This window comes from Anneissia japonica, unplaced genomic scaffold (assembly GCF_011630105.1).
Source record: "Anneissia japonica isolate Jap-2015-1 unplaced genomic scaffold, ASM1163010v1 scaffold1128_len1000024_cov185, whole genome shotgun sequence".
Taxonomy (NCBI): domain Eukaryota; kingdom Metazoa; phylum Echinodermata; class Crinoidea; order Comatulida; family Comatulidae; genus Anneissia; species Anneissia japonica.
The window spans coordinates 501,869-522,246 of NW_022705247.1; the positions used below are offsets into that span (position 1 = coordinate 501,869).

At 32.4% G+C, this 20,378-nt stretch overlaps 1 protein-coding gene across 7 annotated transcripts in view; it reads right to left on the reverse strand.

The window, feature by feature from the left end:
• Nucleotides 1-20,378, reverse strand: part of LOC117105449 (papilin-like) — a 68,225-nt gene that overhangs the window by 21,480 nt on the left and 26,367 nt on the right. For all 7 annotated transcript variants that reach the window (XM_033246587.1, XM_033246588.1, XM_033246589.1 and 4 more), the window contains 9 exons: nt 17,947-18,073; nt 15,394-15,474; nt 13,965-14,131; nt 5,235-5,361; nt 4,479-4,819; nt 3,718-3,888; nt 2,359-2,529; nt 1,404-1,589; nt 1,015-1,147 (listed from right to left, as the gene is read on the reverse strand). In XM_033246587.1, the coding sequence (XP_033102478.1) occupies nt 1,015-1,147; nt 1,404-1,589; nt 2,359-2,529; nt 3,718-3,888; nt 4,479-4,819; nt 5,235-5,361; nt 13,965-14,131; nt 15,394-15,474; nt 17,947-18,073 (1,504 nt within the window). The remainder of the gene's footprint in view (nt 1-1,014; nt 1,148-1,403; nt 1,590-2,358; nt 2,530-3,717; nt 3,889-4,478; nt 4,820-5,234; nt 5,362-13,964; nt 14,132-15,393; nt 15,475-17,946; nt 18,074-20,378) is intronic.

A 20,378-nucleotide genomic window follows, 5' to 3' on the forward strand; every position in this document is an offset into this window, starting at 1 on the left:
GCCCTGGGGTCCAGGGGCGGAACCACAGTGGAACCCAGGTTCCAGTCACATGTTAACTGGTAGTTGTTTGTTGTGACAATGAACACGCAAGACCAAACTTGACTACTAGATTCTACTGAGTGCGTGGTTGGCTGGGTTGTTTTGGTCTGGAAAGAGAAATTTTCTCGGTGAATTGATTCTCAAAGGAGATAATGAAAGCTCTCTAATGACTCCAGCTACTGTATGACCGTTCATATTTTTAATAAAGCCAATTTCTTCTAATTTTAAATACATTTTCCCCTGAATTTGTGATAATTCATTATCACGCATAGACTTGGGCTAAATGCGTGACAAATGTGTTTCTGTTAAATATCACTTTGAAATGCAGGACCATCCCACACGATGCAAACAGTTGGTAACTATGGTATGGGCATCCTATCAATAAAATATCAAAAGGAAAAAGAAACTAAAATGAACCCATGTTTAGTACTGTAAATACTTTTGGCAGGGCTCCAGCATAGCATAATCCCTAGGGGTAAATTGAGCCATCCAGGAGACTAATTTGCAAATTTGTAAAAAGTACACTACTACATGAATATAGGCCTTGTCATACACATCATCAATAGGTTAATTTTCACGGGGAATGAAGTTTAATGGAACAGAAAGAGTGATAAAAAGATCTCATGGTTCAGAAAACATAAAATGATGATAACCAACTGGGCTAGACTGTTCCCTGGTGATTTAATACATAAATTCTAATCCATGCTTACCACCTAAAAAGCCATGTCAACTTTTTCTATATTACCTGTTACTTGGCAACAAGGAGAAAATATTTTCAAAGTTCAAAGTAATTTTATTGTCAATAGTACAAGTAGTAAAATTGAAATTTGGTTTCCTCGGATACACAAAAAAACAGAAAATATCAACAGTAAGATTCTAAAAATTTCAGTTTAAAATATCATTATATCAATTTTCTTAACTAGGAACAAATATATACAGAAACAAATTGAGAAAAAAATTGCAGGTTAAATTTACCTAAGCAACCAGATGGGTTGCAATCTTGTTCATCTGGTGGTTGTTTGTTTTGGTCACAGTCCTCCATGCCAACAACTTGACCTTCAATGAGACACATTAGGACTCGAACCCTTGTATAAGTTGTACAGGAGCACTGAAAGAAAACAAAATATACCCATTTTTTCTTTAGAGTTTATTCCAATAGTTAATTAGGATTGATCTGATTCACAGGGGCTGAAATCTCTGTAAAACTGGGCAGGTTAATATGTACCATACTAGTTAATTTTTTACATAAAAAAAACCATTCAAAATATAGAAAATTAATAGACTGTGGAATTTCCAAATAGGTTTAGATATTTTTATTATTGAAATTGTAACAATTTTTCAATATTTTGAATGTTCAGTCTTACCTTTGCCCATGGGCCCGTCAGCCACATTCCCAACTTGCACTCATCCACATTACAGCTGTCAAAATCTAGAGGCTGCCTTGTAGAGTCACAGTAAGAATTATCTACTATCACCCACTTATCATTAGCAGTATACTGGGTACAAACAACATGTCTAGTCTTCACACCAGTTCCACATGTTCTTGTACACTTTGAAAGAAAACAAATTATTACCAGGTATAATAACCACAAACATTAAAAGGGCGCATTGCATCCAGGAACAGAATATACGCAATACCAAAAGCATCACCATTAAGCCAATAAAAAAATTTCTTGTGTTGGCCACGTTTTGGAATAAATCCAAAAAATGGGTAGGTTGGTAGGAATAGTTTTTTTCTATTTTATCTTTTTTTTTTTTTTACCAAAAATTGTTTATGCCTAAAAAGTAGAAAATTCACAAAAATACAACAAAGACTATTTTTAATCTATATTGAAGAGCGAAACGATCGCATAACACTATCGCATCGCCTACCGTCGCAAGATAGGCCTATTCCAGCCTTTTTAGCTCATTAAAAAAAAATGCCGACTCTCAATTTCGAACATTTTGGGTCAGTCGGGCGTGGCCAACACAATAATTTTTTTTTATTTGGCCTTGCATTAAAGCCAGGCTCCGGAGGGAAAAAATGTACAACTGGTTTCTCTCTTTCTCTTCTAATTTTAAATATTCCAAATCTGTATCTCATTAACCGTTCTGAAGTTTTTTGTCAAACATCCTTTTTGCGTCTTATAAAAATACAACATATCAAACCAATGGAGTTCTTATTACTAAATAAAGAGATTTATTATTAGTATAAGTTTCACATTTTTGGTTACGCCACTTGTTATTTATGTGGTTTGGATTATATAGTCACCACTCGGTATTTACAGTAAATACTGTAATCATTTACAAATGAAATAAAGTGATTTAAAAAATGGCCACCTGGCTCCAGTCCGTCGCCATCCATCTGTATTGACACGGCCCACGAGAGCATGTCCGCGTAATTATCGGCTTACGGTTTGAGAAGCAGAAACTTTCGGGATAAACTTGGCCAGCTTGACTCATGCAGTGAATGGATCTTGACTTTACACCATCTCCACAATGTTCAGAGCACTAAACATCAAAAACATAGGAAACAATAAAGGAAGGTTTATTACTTTTACTGCTTCAGTAATGGTTAGTTTTCGTGGTTTATAGTCGAGGCCTAGCCTAGGCCCAACAGGCTGTCACCCATATACATCTACACTATACAGTATTTATAAAATCTAGGACACAAAAAGTATAAAACATAAGCAAAGTTGTTTGTCTGAATCTCACTAGGCCTATGCTACATAGGTTATTCAATTAAAAGAAACAATTATGTTCTACTATAGACATGCAACATTCGATATGATCATGTATGAAAAAAAAAGGTATTGCGGAGATTTCTGGATAATGAAAATTGTATAGCTTACTCATGCAATGTAAATCACACGGTACCTGGACTGTCTCATGTATGATCTCAAAAATTACATGCTTCATCAGCCAACAAAGCCTATTATTATTTTCTAAATAATACCCATTTAAACATATAGACTCACAAAAAAAGTTTTGAACACAATAAATAAATATGTAGGGCAACCATTAACAGTATCACTTTTAATACACACATGATTTAATCATTTCAAGGACACATTTTTCGGGAGTGTTTTTCATTCTTGTTAATACTGTATAATGGGTTTCAACAGTTCATATGAAGGTGGGAAGGGAACAGGTACAACTTAATGTCCCTGATTATTGGGTGCTTAGGGAAGCAATGCCTAATCCGGCCAAAAGCTTCTTAAGCCAATGCCGAGGATGTTTATATAATTCAACATAAACTAAATGGTCTGATTTTTTATTCATTAAAATTGAACTTTAAGCAGTATTACATTTTCTCATATAGAACTTTGACTGTTGGGATTTTATTTAAAAGTTTATTTTGGGAGACTTCTATTTTTTGGTCAATGTAACTATTCTTAATTATATGCATCTCAATTTAACTTTACATGATTGTAAAAAAAAAATATCAAAAATTCATTAGAACATTATAGATGGAAAAAATTTATCTCCAAATACCCTTTTGGGTATATATTTTGTTTGTATATAAATGTTAACCACAAGGTTGTAATTCATGGTTTAAGGTATCAATTCTATTATAAAAACTTTAAAATATGATATACTTTACAAGTATTTTGGGCTATCCTTTGGTGAAGATATATTCCGGATTTTATGTTGGTCAAGCTTTAGGAACACATTAGATTAAAGAATAAATATACATACCCTTGACCACTCCTCAGTCATCCAATCCACACCATCACAGGGACCAAGATTACAATGCTTCTGGGCCTCAGGTTTGGTTAAATAGTTGCAGTAGGAAGATGACAACGTATTACCATCAGATTGACAGACCACCTCACGGACCTGAACCCCATCGCCACACGTCAGTGAGCACTAGAAATAAATACCATAAATTTAATGAATTTGAAAAAATATAATCTAAAATTGAAATGCTTAATATTAATTCATCGATTTTAATCTGATTTTGATTTGATTTACTATGCTCAGCTTTAAAACACCGCAAAAATGGATCAGATCTCATAACAGAATTTTGGGCAAAAATGCTAAAAAGTTAGGAAAAGGCAATTACTTCCAGAGGTCAATATTAGATTAAATAATATAAATAAATTTCAGATAATTGTATAGATGATATCTCATGACGATAACATTTTTACTGATTTTAATGGAGGTTTACAAAAAATGTGGCATAATATGTTGGATTTAATCAATTTAACAAATATATTGCATTCAAGAAGATTTTCTTGTCTGAAAAAAATCCTTAAGTGTAAAAACATACAATTATAATGGTAAATCCTTGATCTCAAGTGAACACCAGCAGTGATTCTGTAAATGGCCATGTCAATGATGGCCGTGTGTCGTCTGAGGAAGGCGGCTAAAACAACAGTAACAGTTAATATATATAATATAATCAATGAGACTTTATTAATAATGAAATAATTAAAGTTTATTAGTAAATTACTTACACCTGACCACGGACCAAAGCTCCAATCTGGACACTGTCTATCCACGTTACACTTGCGTTGATTCTCTGGATGATCGCCTAATATGGTCTCGCAGAACTCCATATCAACGGCTTCCTGTGTACCACCCGGGACCTCCTGCTCGCAATGCACAACTCGGTACTGTACCCCTCCTCCACATGTCTCTGAACATGAGCTCCACTGACCTTCGACCCAGCGAGGAGGACAATGTTCTATGTTACAATTTTCAAATTTTGTCGGTTCTTTACCCTTGTCACACATGTAATCTTGTACTTTAACTTGGTCGTCATTACGAATGCAAGATACCAACCTTTCTCTGGTACCTAACAGAATGGAGAAAAATAATTTTTAAATTTGAACAAAAACAAAAAAATAACAATAATTATTTTACCGTGGTTAAGCTTTTCTACCTGTTTTTTGTAAAAGAATGTGGAAGTCACAATTAAGTGTACACAGGCAACAGCTAATTAAATATTATTGTTGGGAACTAGAATAAAAATATTTACATCAAAGGTAGTAACACAATAATTAAACAACATGTCTATTAGTTAACATAATTTAATCAATATAATACTGGTTTGCTATAGTGTATTGTGACCAAGTTAACTTTGATGGTACTGGCTACTCTAATATGAAAGGTATTAATTGTTTACAGTGTTACAATTAACAAAACATACATAAAATTAATCAAATGACATAATTGTAAATTTTGTAAGTATTTGTAGGTATTTTGATTACCTCCACCACATTCCTTTGTACATTTGCTAAATGAGCTGGTAGCCCAAGAATAAGTCTCCTCAGTTTTCATCCCAACTGGCATATAATAACTGTATTTGATGCCTTTATTCTCACTTCCAGTTAAAAGCTATCAAAAAATAAACAGGTTTTTTTTTTTTTAATCTGTATAATAAGACATGATAAAATAAATTATAAAGAATTTCATTGCTAATTTCAATTTTGAATCCATACATTTCACTAATCAAATTTGTATTAATTTTTAAATAAAAATAATTCAGTTTTCTGCTTTAGCACTGAAAAAAATTAGCCCACACTAGTTACTAAATACCATATTTTGATCACTATTTACGAAATAAATAAAATTATATAGGAAAAAACATCTCTGGAATGCATTTCGAGAAGTCTATATAAAAACAGTTTGTCATATACACTGCCAATAATTGGCAAACTATTTTTCTGCATGAACCAATTTATCCCATATTTCAACTTTCCACATGAGTGAATTATTTACTATTATATATCAATATCACAAAGCTCTGTCACCATTATCCAAAAACTGTTGTATGCCCATATATAGTCATGATATGTCTATATATGGTCATAATTTCATTATGACCATATTTAGGCATGTCAGATATTTCTGTCAAATAAAATTTGATAGTCTGGGCTGGGCTTTAGCTAGTCAGCATGCCAACAGATCCATGCCAATTACCACCACTATCATTACTACAATTATTATCATAATCATGCTTATCATTATCCTCATCCTCATCATTTTCATAATTTACACCATATTATGTATAACTTTGTTAGAGGACAAATAAGGACATCCCTCGGGTCATCAAAAATAAAATAATGATCATTATGAATAGCAATAATTAATAAACCAACATAATGCGCCATCTAGTGAGTTGTTGATAAAGTACATAATAATAATAATAATAATAATAATAATAATAATAATAATAATAATAATAATAATAATAACAACAATAATAATAACAATAATAATAATAATAATATAGAGCAATTAGAATACCAGTCTAGTTTACAGTAGTAATTTTTCTATAGGTCTATTTTAGGTAATTTTTCATTAATTAATTGCTATATGTCTTCATCATATTTATCATGCAATGCATTTGAGAGGTTTGTCCGTCTTGTTCACTCTTTAAAAATGTTTTCAAATATTTGTCTGTGTTTCAATGTCCAGTAATACTATAGTTTTAGGTGTCTTTTTAATACATAATTGGCTAGTTTTTGGTGTATTTTTTTTGCTTTATAATGAGCAATATATCTTTGTTTGCAACATTTTACTAAATTTAGCCTTTGGCTACAACGTAAATTTATTTTGTTGAAAAATAAAATCCTTTAATTGAAATAATTATTACCATTAGGTCAGATAAAAGTGGGTTTTTGGAATGAAAATGGAGTACAATAATATAGAATTTCAGTGGATGAACCATATCCTCCTTAAATTAAATTACTAAATATTTTCATGATCCAAATATAATTATCTGGGAAAATGATTAACGTTAAGTTTACTGTCTTGCCAATCGTGTGATGAAATTATGAAGAAAGACATTATATAAAAGCCGGTAAATTATACTGATCACCACAATGGCCAAAACCCAAGATGCTGATGGATTTGATTACCACTCTTGAAAAAACAATCACCTTCGAACAAGCTACTGTTCAAGAAATTTTAAATCTCAGGAGAAATCTTCAAACGACTTCAAGACTGATTACTGTAGAAAAGTTTTTTCAAAATTAAATTGCGAATGTTTTGGAATAATTTGACATTGCCCATTTTACAGTTTATGAAACATTCCACATTTGTTTAAATATTCAACATATAGATAGAGTAGTTCACCAAGTATATAGTATTAAATATATATTTAATATATAATTGATATACTTGGTCCTTTTCATTGTTTCCTGAGGAAGTTTTTGTATTGTATTGTCTTTGATGGCAGGGATTTGGTTAAGCTTTTCCTCTGCACCCCTGTTCATCCTTTTTTGTTCTTGTTGAAAGATTGAAAATAATATAAAATAACTACCCCGGTTACTGGCTCAAACACGTATGGAACACATGGGTACAATGGATTACAGTAAGTGGGGCACTGATATGATGCGATGTCCAACCATTTGCGGCACTAGCAAGCTGGGGGGGGGGGCATGTTATTCTGCTGAAAACACTGCATTGAAAACTTATTTTTGAGTCTGAAAGTGCAAGTTTTTTTTTTATTCTAAAATAAAATGGAGAAGGAAAGGAAATTATATTCAAATAAATCTGAGAGTGCCATTTTCGACCATCTAGAGGTGCCATAATCATAAATTTTCTTGCTCAGCCCCCAACCATGGTGGGGCTAGGATGGTAATTTTCGCCTATCTGTGAGAGTTTTTTCCTGGCCCCCTTCTATTTCGAATTCACAATTCACACAATTTATGTCAGCCCACCACTGGTCTCAACAGATTGGAACTGGCCCCCAGCTTAAAAAGGTTGAATATCCACGCCCTAGAGGGTTGAAATGTAAGTTTCAGTAGGCACCATCGTTCACACGAGACATTTAAGTTGTTGTTCCCTTGTGCAATATCAGTACACTCTTTAGAAAAAAGTATGGAATTGCCTCCTGGTGTGTACTGCCCAATTCATCAAGAAGGATTCCACTTCTTCAGACTTTCTTGGGTTATCATTTGTTCATGTAACACTGAAGCTATTAAAACATCTTTCATTCAACATTCAACAATTTATAAACTTTTTCCAGCACTACGATCTTGATGTAGTGATTCAAAAGTTTTCAACGCTTGTCAATCATTCAAGATTTTAGCAGAAACTTCATCACCCTTGGCTTAAAAAAACACCCATTCATAAAAACCAGTGTAACTTCTTTCATTCTCAATTTTGTTTTTTCTGCATCAATAAATTGTGTCAACTGCCTGAGTTGATTTCTCACCCTCATTGTGCATGTGCATTCACTATACAAACAGTCCTCCCAGAAAAGTAAATTTACAGGGGAGGAATAAAAGCATTCAAATTATTGCCCTATGAGGACAAACACCCACGATATCTGGGGACATATTCGTTATTATTGCTTGGATAAGCAGGGTCCCCACAGAAGCTATTCTCATAGTCTATAGAAACAACATCCGTAGTTTCATAACAGTCATTTGGCCATGATCATTTAGCTGTGCCAAATGCCAAGCCAAATTAAGAGTAATGTTTGTGACTTCAAAGAACACCAGTTTGATTACTCATTAGGTTTATCAATTGTTACTAATTTCAGAATCTAACCAAGAAAAAAAAAATTAAATAACTTAACAGTAATTAGAAAAGTACAATTATTGGACCTAATTTATAAAGATAAAAGAATACAATACAAATTAAATAAAGAAATTACAAGAAAATTTAACAATTTCCTGTCAAAGAATACACACAGAATTATTTCTGTGTCCCACAGGTCAAGTTCGACTTCTTGTGGTGCAGTTTTTCGTCCTTATCTTAGTAATCCGATTAACAACAAACAACTTATGAGAACTTTTTTTCTCTATTTTTTAGCAGGAACATACACACTATTCATACAAAAAAAAATCACTTTCTAAACACTATAAAGATAGCATTAATTAAAGGTAATAAAAGTCTCCTCTAAGTAAAGACCCAAATTATAGACCACTTCTCTGTGGTCCCAAATTAATTGTCTTTATTATTCTAATTAGAGATAAAAGGGGCTAAAGACCATGGAAACCAAGGTCCGAGAAGTGGTTGTCAAGTGGAGGGTGACCTGTACATTTAAAAAAAGTATGTCTAGGTCCAAGCTTTAGTCTACATATTATTTTTTCTCATCTATCAGTCATCGTGGGAATTGAAAGTACATTTTACTGGAGTAAACCTTCTATGAACCTCCCTCTTCTAATTCTCACTCTATCATCCATGTGATTGACTACCTACGAAACTTAAAATATCTCAGTAGACTAAGTTCTGACTTAAAACTCTTGTGTGCAATCAAGATTATAAAGAAACTTCAATAATGCTAGTGTTGATACGTTCTAAGTGCCCGTGGGATCTTACCCTTTTAAAAAGTTTGTTTTCATTGCGAATCGTCATGTTTGCATGGTATAAATTGAAGTGTTAGAAGTCCTCAGGGATCTTGGTTGTCTTTTGTTATCAATATTATTAAGTCTTTTGATTAAAAAAAATCAGAAATCAATAGTGATCCAATGGAAGCCAACTTCTTCATCAAGTATGTGTGAAGAGATTTTAACGCAAACTAACAGAAGCCAAACAGACGTCTGAAAGTACACAAACAACTGAGTGCTATAATATAAATAAATATAGCAAAATCTACTTGGAAGAGTTTAATTTTTTTTTGCTTGTTAAAGTAAATAACAGGATATGTTTGCATCGGAATCTTTTGGAATGGAAATATAAATAAACTGTTACCATTGTTAGACAGCAACACTTTTGAAAGTTTACCAAAGAAAATATATTGTACACAATAATAACAGGAAAATAGTCTGTAATATGATAAGGATCTCAAGACAAAGCATTTTTGAAAATCTGATAAAGATTTCCATTATGCAGCCGTTCCTTGGCAAAACAACGCAACTTTAAATTTTCACTTTTGGAGAAAAACAGAGTTAAACTTTGCATGTTCGAAAATAATTATAAATTGTTGTTCCCTTTTGAAATTTTGCAGAATTGTATATCTATAGACATTGTGATTATATGTGAAATTTTAATTACAACCGTTTGTTTATTGCAAAGTTATTAGCCATAATTATAGATACGTTGTTTTGCCTCAGAAGCATGTCAGGCTCGGTATTGTTGCAAGTAAGACATATTTTTGGAATTTATCCCATTTGGGGCAATCATATGCATTACCTATCTTGTTCATACTTCGCTGTTAAGATTAATGATATAAAAACACCAATAACAATTTTATTTTTTGCCTTACCAAACTCCATCAGCTCAGGAAAATTTTTGAATACCATTCCGAGGCAAAACAACATAGCTTCATCGTAGATACGTTGTTTTTGCCCTGTAATCATGTAGCTATGTTGTTCTGCCACGGAAAACCACTAGATTTTAAGTTTTGTGCTTAAAGATAGGTGGTGCTATATCCGACTCATTATTGAGACCTGAGATTTTCACGGGTAATTCAGACGTGTTTAATATACTCCCAAATGATATTATCTCAAAATCGACAAAAATAACAGGTTGTTTTTGCCTTGGGACGGCCGTATGTGTGTTAGCTATACACAGTATGTAGAAGTGGTTGACGAATCGGTTGTGGTTTGGACTCCCAACCTTGAGGTCGGGGGTTCGAAACTGTCGCTGTGCAAGTCGCTTGTGTCCTTGGGCAAGGCACTTTATCTACAGTTGTCTCTCTCTACCCAGTACAAGTGGGTAGCTGGTAGGTTCAAGCACAGCCTGCGCCTGCTGAAGACAGCGGCAACATTATGGAATTCCCCCATGGGGCTTGAGTGTGTGTTGCATATGTGCTTGATCCATTGATCTGGGGGTAATAATGTAAGCGCATAGAGGTCCCTACAATATGCGCTATATAAGTTGACAATTATTATTATTTTTATGTGTTTAAAACATATTTTATAGCACTTTAAATAAAAGAAATTTGCTTTCCCCCATTAATTCAGGTATGAGTAAATGGCAGCACCAGTGGGAGGCAAGAAGGCTACCCTGTGGGACAGGCAAACCTCACGAAACTGACATATTGAACAAAAACTTGGGGGTTTTTTTTCTCGTTTTTTACTTAATTTTTCGGGAATAATTTATGCTAAAACAGCTTACTCCAAGCAGTATTCAAGGAAAACATACCGACAGGAAAGAAAAATCCTATTATTACACATGATCATTAGGAATAAAGAAGTACACTGTAAACAATGTTGGGGAATCGAAACTCCATAATTGCATACATACAAACCACATCCCAGACAAAAGATATAAAAACTTATCAGTACAAATACCAGACAGTGTTTACTATAACTTTCTTCCAAAATTGTTTAATCTTATCATTAACAAGCACAATACCATGAATACTATTAAAAGACAGTAGATACGTTTTCTTTTTGAACAATAGATGGAAATGATTAAACCAATAAAGGAAGATATTGTCACACTTGGTCAATGGATAATAAAATTGGCAAAGTTATGTAGGAAGTTGTTACTTAAGTGTTTATGGTGTGATTGGATTAACATCCTAGTCCACAGAGGTTCACCTGTGCTGCTGCTGCTGCTATTATTATTATTATTATTATTAATTATTATTATTATTATTTATTATTTATCATTATTATTATTATTATTATATTATTATTATTATTATTATCAATATCATCATTATCATTATTATAATTATTATCATTATTGCTATTATTATTATAATTTTGTACTTTATCAACAACTCACTAAATGGCACATTATGCTGGTTTATTAATTTTATCATCATCATCGTAATCATCATCATAATCAACATCATCATTACTCTAATTATCATTATTATTATTATTATTATTATTATTATTATTATTATTATTATTATTATTATGTACTTTATCAACAACTCACTAGATGGCACATTATGTTGGTTTATTAATTTTATCATCATCATCATAATCATCATCATCATCATCATCAACATCATCATTACTCTAATTATCATTATTATTATTATTATTATTATTGATATTATATTTTAAAGCAAGCATCAATACCTCCATGGAGTATCATCATCATCATCATCATCAGTATCAGTATTATTATTATGATTATTATTATTATTAGTAGTAGTAGTTGTAGTACACGTAGTTTCAAGCATAGAGAATTATTGTGCCCTCATCTTAATAGTCATGTGAGCATGTGGGACTTTAATATCCTTTCCTCAACTTGTAGTATGTTGACCTACACCTTGGTCATTCCCACATAAATCACTTCTTCCCAACTGATCAGGATAATGTAGTAAGATGGCTAATAACTTTGAATCCCTTGTAAGTCAGCAGAACCCATAGATCATACCATTATCACAGTGAGCTGCTTCAGGTTTCGGTAATCTCCTATAAATCGTAATTGTTAATAATCTGAGGCACCTGTTGATTTTGTGTACCACAAGGTACCAAAGATGATTCAGGTACACATCATCTTTTATTGATAAAAAAAATAAAGATGGATGGACACATGGGTGACCAGTAGACAATTTATGGGCAATAAAGAGGCAGAGAAAGAGTGATGAATTTGCAGATGCTGATTGGATAGAGAGCATTTAAATTGTTATTACCGATAAATTTTTCTAGTGCTGGAGCATTTCTTTAAAATAGGGACACGAGTGCTATAAACATCTTTTAAAGTATTATATTATTTATTAATTTATATACCACATACATAGATTCTAGGCATCTGAATGGTTAAGAAGCAGGCAATAGAAAGTAATATCACCCTATTAAAGTAATAGTACATTTTTTCCTTTTGCGCAATGTGCAATCTCTAGGCCGCATTGCTATGTAATTTATGACACGCATGAACAGTAAAGGTGACGCGCCCTCTACGATGCTGAGAGAAATTGGTCCTTTGATCACCTAGGCCTAGGATGTCGTAAGCCCAGGCCTACTTGGTGTGTACTATTTTCATTACTTTTTTAGGTCTTGTAGAATCAAAACAAATATTGGCCGTAGCCTATTTTTTAAGGAAGACACGCTACGGTCTCCACATCACCGAGGGGCAATAGATTTCACCATTCCCCTCATGAGCAGTCGATATTTGTATATGAGGCACGTTGTGGCAAAATGGCTAAGTTGTATCAAAAATTGAAATTCAAGTTATTAGTATTTTCAGATACCTGAGTATGTGATCTTTAAAATGAGGGGTCATTCATTTAAATTAGACATTTCAAGCCTAAGTTATTGGAAAGTGAAATTACAGCACTCTTAGAGTCAAGAAAAACATGATTTTGAGTAATTGCCTACATTGTGCATACATTGTTTAATAGAATTAACTATCTAAATAACATTAAATAAACGATTTGTTGATTACTTCCAGAACTAATACTTTGGGACATGATTAGTAAGACATTAAACTGTTGATCTATAGTGAAAAAAAAAATTGGATTTTTAGGCAATTTTTTGAGCTACCATATTTTATAGCTCCTTTACTCAATACTGGTCTGTGCGACAACTTAACCATTTTGCCACGACATGCCTCATATTAATTATATTATATATGGTCTGTGAGTTTATGATCATTTTGCTGATAAGGCTCATTAGTCCGAGTTTTTCTTCGCGTGGATTAAATTAATGTTTTATTACTGATTTTTATGCCAACTCAAATGTTTTCAACTGTTGTGTTGCTTTTAGAGTGTTGTAATACCTATATAACATTTATAGAAGAAATAAATAATTTACATTAAAAAGCAAGATAATTATTATAATAAAAGCACAAAATACACCACCAAAAATATTTCAAAGATAGTATCAGATTGATACTTCAGAAATGAATATATTTTCTCAGGGGAGACATTACAAGGTGACCTTCTAAATTGTACTCTCAGCTACTTAAAAAGAAATTTACAAAATAAAAGCAACAGCAAACTGCTAACCTAGTTCACCATTAATACATGCCGCAACCCTGTTATATGCATCACCTTAAGGGTATTCAATTAATAGCTCACGTTCCCAGATGCTTAAGGCAAGTATTTTTTTATGACAATGTTGGGCTTTACTCACGACTACAACAACTGGTTCCGTAAGGGGCCCCATGGCTGTCAAATGCTCAGTGCTCGTGTCAGGATCATGGTCGTACTTCCATGCAGCACCAGCTGCATCAAAATGCTGGTTATACCCAACTCTCCAGTCCCCATTTAGGTAATAAGAGCCATCGACGTTCCTCAAGGCTGTAAAGTACAGAAACAATACAATAGATATTTTTTAAAGGAAAATCCATAAGGTAAACATATAATTATTAGATAATAGCCGAGATAAAAGAGTAATGTTATCACTTGATCTTGATTATTATCAAGTTGGCTTCGGACTACAGCTGTCCTCAGGGGTATTCGGGGTAAGTACAATAAATAATCAGTCCTTGACTTAAATGAGTTGCTGATAGTTTTATTAGTGTGTATAGGATTTGTTTCTATTGAGAACTTGTATTTAATTAGTCCCTATTTTGACCAATTGTTATTATCTCCATAAATTTTATCTACACTTTTTTTTTTTTTATAAGAACAAGTAAAATTTTTTCCAGGCTCAGTGTTCTTATTTTTTTTTTCTTCTTATTTCCTTCCCAACATATTCAATATACAGCAACATAAAATAACACCACAAGAAAGTGTTCTTATCCTCTTAGACATGGAAATGATTCCATTCCAGCACAATAGAAGAATCCATTGTTTTTGGACCCTCGTTTGTACTGCCATTGAAACAACTAATTTACAAAATGATTTTAAAGGCAATTTTTTCATATTTCACAACAGAGAGGTATATCTTTAATAATAATACTAATAATGGCGGACATTAATGTTAAGGTATGATTATCATTGACACATATGAAAAAAGGATAGCAGAACAAAAAAAATGGAAATTTACTTGAAAAAATGCTAGTTTACGAGTTACTTGCTGTCAAATAAAGAATAATGTTTCTTTAATATTTATTTATAAATAATGAAGAAACAAAAAAAAGTGGAATGTCTGAAATTGTTAAAAACAACTTAATATTTTAAAAACAACATAATAAACGTCCCACATCATTAGCAAGAATGCAAGCAATTTGGCGCAGCCTTGATGAGGGCTACTTTGGATTCAGGCATGGAATCAAAATCTAAAGGAATTTATTTGATAGCAAAATAATGTATGTGTATTTAACTACATATTTATATTACCCAACGGTATCCAATACATAATTATATCTGCTTATGGCAGTGTTCCACATATTGGGCCTTCAAAAGGCTTTGAATAACAATACTGTTTTTCAATTTTGTTTCATTATTTAAATTAATTTCATTTCTCCACAGCAGCCAAAAATATAAATCAATATTTATTTGGAATCATCATTATAGTGGGTGATGTATTTGCAAAACAATGTACAAAAGATTTTGTTCATGCTTTCATTAGTGTTGGTTTAGAAATAAATTAAAATTAAATGTCATGTCATACTTACAGAGAAAATTTGAACTTTTCACTTCTTCCTCTACTTTTATGTTTGTTGCGCCAGCTTTTATAGTAAACATATCATTGTACCCTGCAACACAATAAGTTTATTTATAGTTTATTACAGACATTCATTGAAATACTTCGTAAAAATGTTTATAAAGAGTATTATAAATATAATGTCAATCATAAGTTGTAAATAAAGAACAGCTTCAAATATTTTTAAAATGCCTAGTTTTTCTAGGTGTCAGGAGGTGTTACTACCTAGCCATCAGGACTCAAAAGAAGGCTTCATTCATTTACTTAATGACCTCTACCAAAAATTATTATATAAAGGCTATCATTAAATTAAATATAGTCATAACAGACCGATCAAACTTATTAAGTTTATTATAATAACAATTCATAATAAATAGTAATATTTAGCAATTCAAAAACAAAATTTTAATGTAGATTTCCCTAAAATTAAGTTTTAAAACCTGATCTTTTTTATTTTTTGTCTTTTTCCTTTAATATTAATAATTCCTATTAAATTAAACTGTAGTCTAATTTCTTTTTTATATTTGGGCATGGATCCAAGAAATATTGACATGACAATCCTTCCTCCTTCCTTAGAGGTGCTGTTTTCGCTTACTCTACCTCTAAACGCTCAAAGATTTCAATACCAAATGTGGTTTTCCTTGCAAAGACGATGCTTGTGTGATTGCGAGTTTCCTACCTATCAGGTCCAATGCAGCCTGAGGCAGTAGGCCTACAGCAACCCTGCTCATGAAGACACTGTGCATGGTAAACTGTGGTGGCAGACTTTTCCTGTCACTCAACCCTCTCTTTAGTCGATGGGGCGAGTGGTAAGGCAAGGCGCTAACTACAGCCTTAACATCAACGCTAGTTCGAGCCCAGGTTTCGGTTGGTAGAACCAATTCTTCTAGGATAAGAACTTAAAATTGAGATCCAGTGTACACATCTGGCTTGTGTGCACCTTAAAGAACCCATTTGCACCTTTCGGAAGAGTAGAGGACTAGCCCGATGCTATGGTTCATTTCAGTCCCTGTCATTGGGAAATGTGAACATGTAGCTAGTACAATAAGCGCCTCTTTACGGCGCCTGAGTAGTCACAGACACCCATACGTAATTTAGCACAATGTCGCTACGATTATCAGTTATTCTCCTACCTTAATCTTAACCTTTACCTACACCTTAGGAGGCCAGCTTTACCCACCAGAATCCCCACCCTATCCCATCCATGTTACCACTACTATCTCACTCCCTGGCCCTTCCCTCCAACTGCAGCTTACTACTACAATTTGACAAAAGTTTTGTAAGTTTTTATGACCTTGATTCTCTACTAAGTATGCACTTGAGATTACAACAGGTTTATGTAATAAATTACAAAGCCTTCAGTTCTCATCACTCCAATAATTTGACAATGCCATAATTCAAGTGTTGAAACAGTTTAAATGACAAAAATAGGTACTATGTGAATACTTGGCCATCCTTTCATTTCTGAAAATATCTATCAGATTTGACATCAATGCCATTTATAGGTCAAAAATGAAAGGAATGTGGGTAACTTAAATTCTTGTTCATATAGCTATATAAGTTCATACAGCTATATATCAAGCTATGCTCACCAACACTGTGTCATCATCAATGTCATCATTAGCATTATCATCAATTGTTACTACAATCATCAATATATGGTATTATCATCATAATCACATTGTCATTATCATTGTTATTGCCTTCATTTATTTTTTTAATTTATCTGCAGAGGGTATACTGTATGCTGACTTCCATGGGGCCCAAAGTTATTACTGTCGATATTATCATCATCTAACTATTAATTTGATATTAATCATCTTTAGGTCAAGCAAATATCCTTGGGTACATCCTTCTAAACACTGTACATCCTTAATGCTGTTATCGTTTTATATTACTATTGACTATATTTTATAATGCATAAAGAAAGGTGTAAATAACCATACAGTATTATAAATAATAGTAACAGTCCCTATGCCATTCAACTTCATTATTCCATATATTCCCTATACCACTCAATATCCACACACCATTTCTTAATCTCCAAACCACTAACTTTCGACACCCTATCCCTGTCTTACCATACTGTTATCCCTCTGTATTCCTTCTTTTCCGATCCACACCATCTTTCTATTTCATACCACATAGGGAATTGTGTATAAATGGAAATAGGATAGTCCCCATATAGACTATTTGCCCTTCTCATACTATTCCCCTATGCCCATAGCATTCCCTTATATAATAAAATTTGCCCAATTTGTTATCTTCACATCCCTTCCTGAAAATATTTAACAGCACATCCCTATACACGCAATGCACAATTTCCCTTCCAATGCCAAAATTTTTCTACCCTCCCAAAAATTGCCTATCCCCTCAAACTTCACAATGTTAATTGTTACTGTCAATTACTAGACACGATCTTCCCCACTTGATTGCGACCCATAAAAACCGATATCCCCCTCCAAATTTCTATGAATTCTAGGTCACTTGCTCTAAAACACAGTTTGTTTATTTTTCTACTCACCATAAGGCAGGTCTTTTTCGGCACCGAACACACCCTCCACAGCCTGACAGGTGGTGTTATTTCCACCGCACTCCCGGCACATGTCCTCCACCTGATTGGAACCCAGCATGTGATCGCAGCCAACTTTCTACAATGCAAACAACATAAAGAGAGGACTTAGCGCCTGCAGTGCCAAGGCCTGTCAGATCAAATCAAAGAAAAACAAAACATAACAAACCATACAGGGATGTAATGCACTGTAATATATAATTTATAAGTTTTTATATGTTCATAATGAGATGAGATAAAATATTATTATTATTGTTGTAAGATTTCTATAATTGAATATTTCCCAGTGACAAAAAATGTAGTCAGTATTCCGATGCAGATATTATGGTCTCTCCATGGAGTACCCCTGTTTGAGGGTGTTAGCCAGTGGGGGTAATTTGTTACTCATAATTGAGTTTGCAATAATTATGACCATGTAGTTACATGTATAACCACAACTTGATAAATCACAACAATTGTTGTCAGAATCAACAAATGGGAAACATTTTGTGATACAAATTGTTTCTGAGTAGAGAATAACATGTTACTGTATTGTAACTTAAAGACAACTATGAATTATTATTATAATTATAATTATTATTATTATATTAAATTATATCACAGAAATTTTAAAGTAGTAAAAATGAAAATTATATTAATAGACCAGGCTTAGGTTTTTATATATTTAAGGATTACAAAGTCTTTACTATTGAAATATTAGTTAAATTTGGTAGATTTTAAAGTTTCTTTTAAAGCTATTGTCACTATTGGAATTTCCTTTTATTTTTCCTTCCAAACCTAATTTTGTATACATTTTTTCAAGTATATTTCATTTGCATTTGGGCCCTACATACCTGAGTTCCTAAATAACAGTATCTAGTACAATGTAAAGGTATACAGTGGAAGTATGGAAACATATTTTATAATTGCCCCATGTGGGAGGAATAAAAATTATTGAATTATTTAATTGATATAAAGTAGTACTAAGAAGAAGTCCACGAGTTGAAAAACATTAGCTAACACCCTACTGTAAAATCCATGGGACTTTGTCCTTTTTCATTTAGCTGCATGCGTCATCATTGACTTGTGCTACACATAAGAACTACGTAATATAAATTTGGAGAAGCATGTGTTTGGCAGATGTCAAAATACAGATGGCCTCCACCCGACAAAATTTGCATTGAATTTAAAAATCAAAACCAACATGAATATTAATTATATAAGAGTAAAAAAAAGCACAGAAAAAAAAAAAATTTAAATTAATAATAATTATTAGCAAAGAACAATCCTATATTAATTTTAAATATTCTATAATTCTATGTTAATTTACAAGTATTTTTTAAAACTTTAAGTAAATTCATCAGATAGATGGAATTTCTTTTTCTGGAGATCCCCAACATTTTTTGGTATCGAAACAATACTAAAACCTTCAATTTCAATTTCAAAGTTATTAACTTTTCACAATAGAATATATAATTATAACTAGTTTGTTGATGTTCCTTCACCCTTCTCTTTGAAGTTAAGGGCTGTGGCAACAGGAAAGGCATACAGCTACAGTAGATATGTTTAAAGCCAGGTTCTCGAGGCAAAAAAAAATTCTTAAATACTATTATCATTAAAATAATTATTATCATTCTTATTATCAATATAACATTCTTAACTACCATTGCCAAACTACAAAGTTAATTAAAAACACATTTATCATTACTATATTATTATCATTATTATTATTATTACTATTACTATTATTATTACTATTAATATTACTATAACTTTTATTGTTACGACTAAAATTACTATTATTATTATTGCTATTATTTATGTTATTATGATTAATATTACTACTAACTGTATAATTATTACAGGATGATCCTAGTTGTCAGAGCAAGTAATAGGATCATTTACAACTGTTTGGTAAAGGTGATTACAACAAATTACAGAAGAAACTTCATTACAGAAACTATTATGGATTATTTTCTCACAGTGGGTATGGCCTGGCAGCCTCAGGGCTTGCATTTAGCAGCCCACTGCGTTAACAGTGCTCAATATTGAAAACACTGGAGAATTCTTTACTTGCAGAATAATCTGTTTCATAATTTGGTTTGTGTCTGTCAGGTCACATTGAAAGAAGTCTTACAACTTGATGCATTTTGAAATAAAAGTTGTTGATAGGTTATATTTGGTTAGAAAAATTTACCTTGGAGACATCAATTTAATTCTGATCTAACAGCCTCTGGAGCTCACCATTTACTACTTCTAAATTACAAGTTTATATTTTGCCTTAGGTAGACTACTCCCAACTTAACAATTATTTCTTCTCTTATTACTGTTTCAAATAAAATATTAAATTGCTTATTTAAAACAACTAATTAAATAAAAACATTTTCTTGTTATACAACTATATA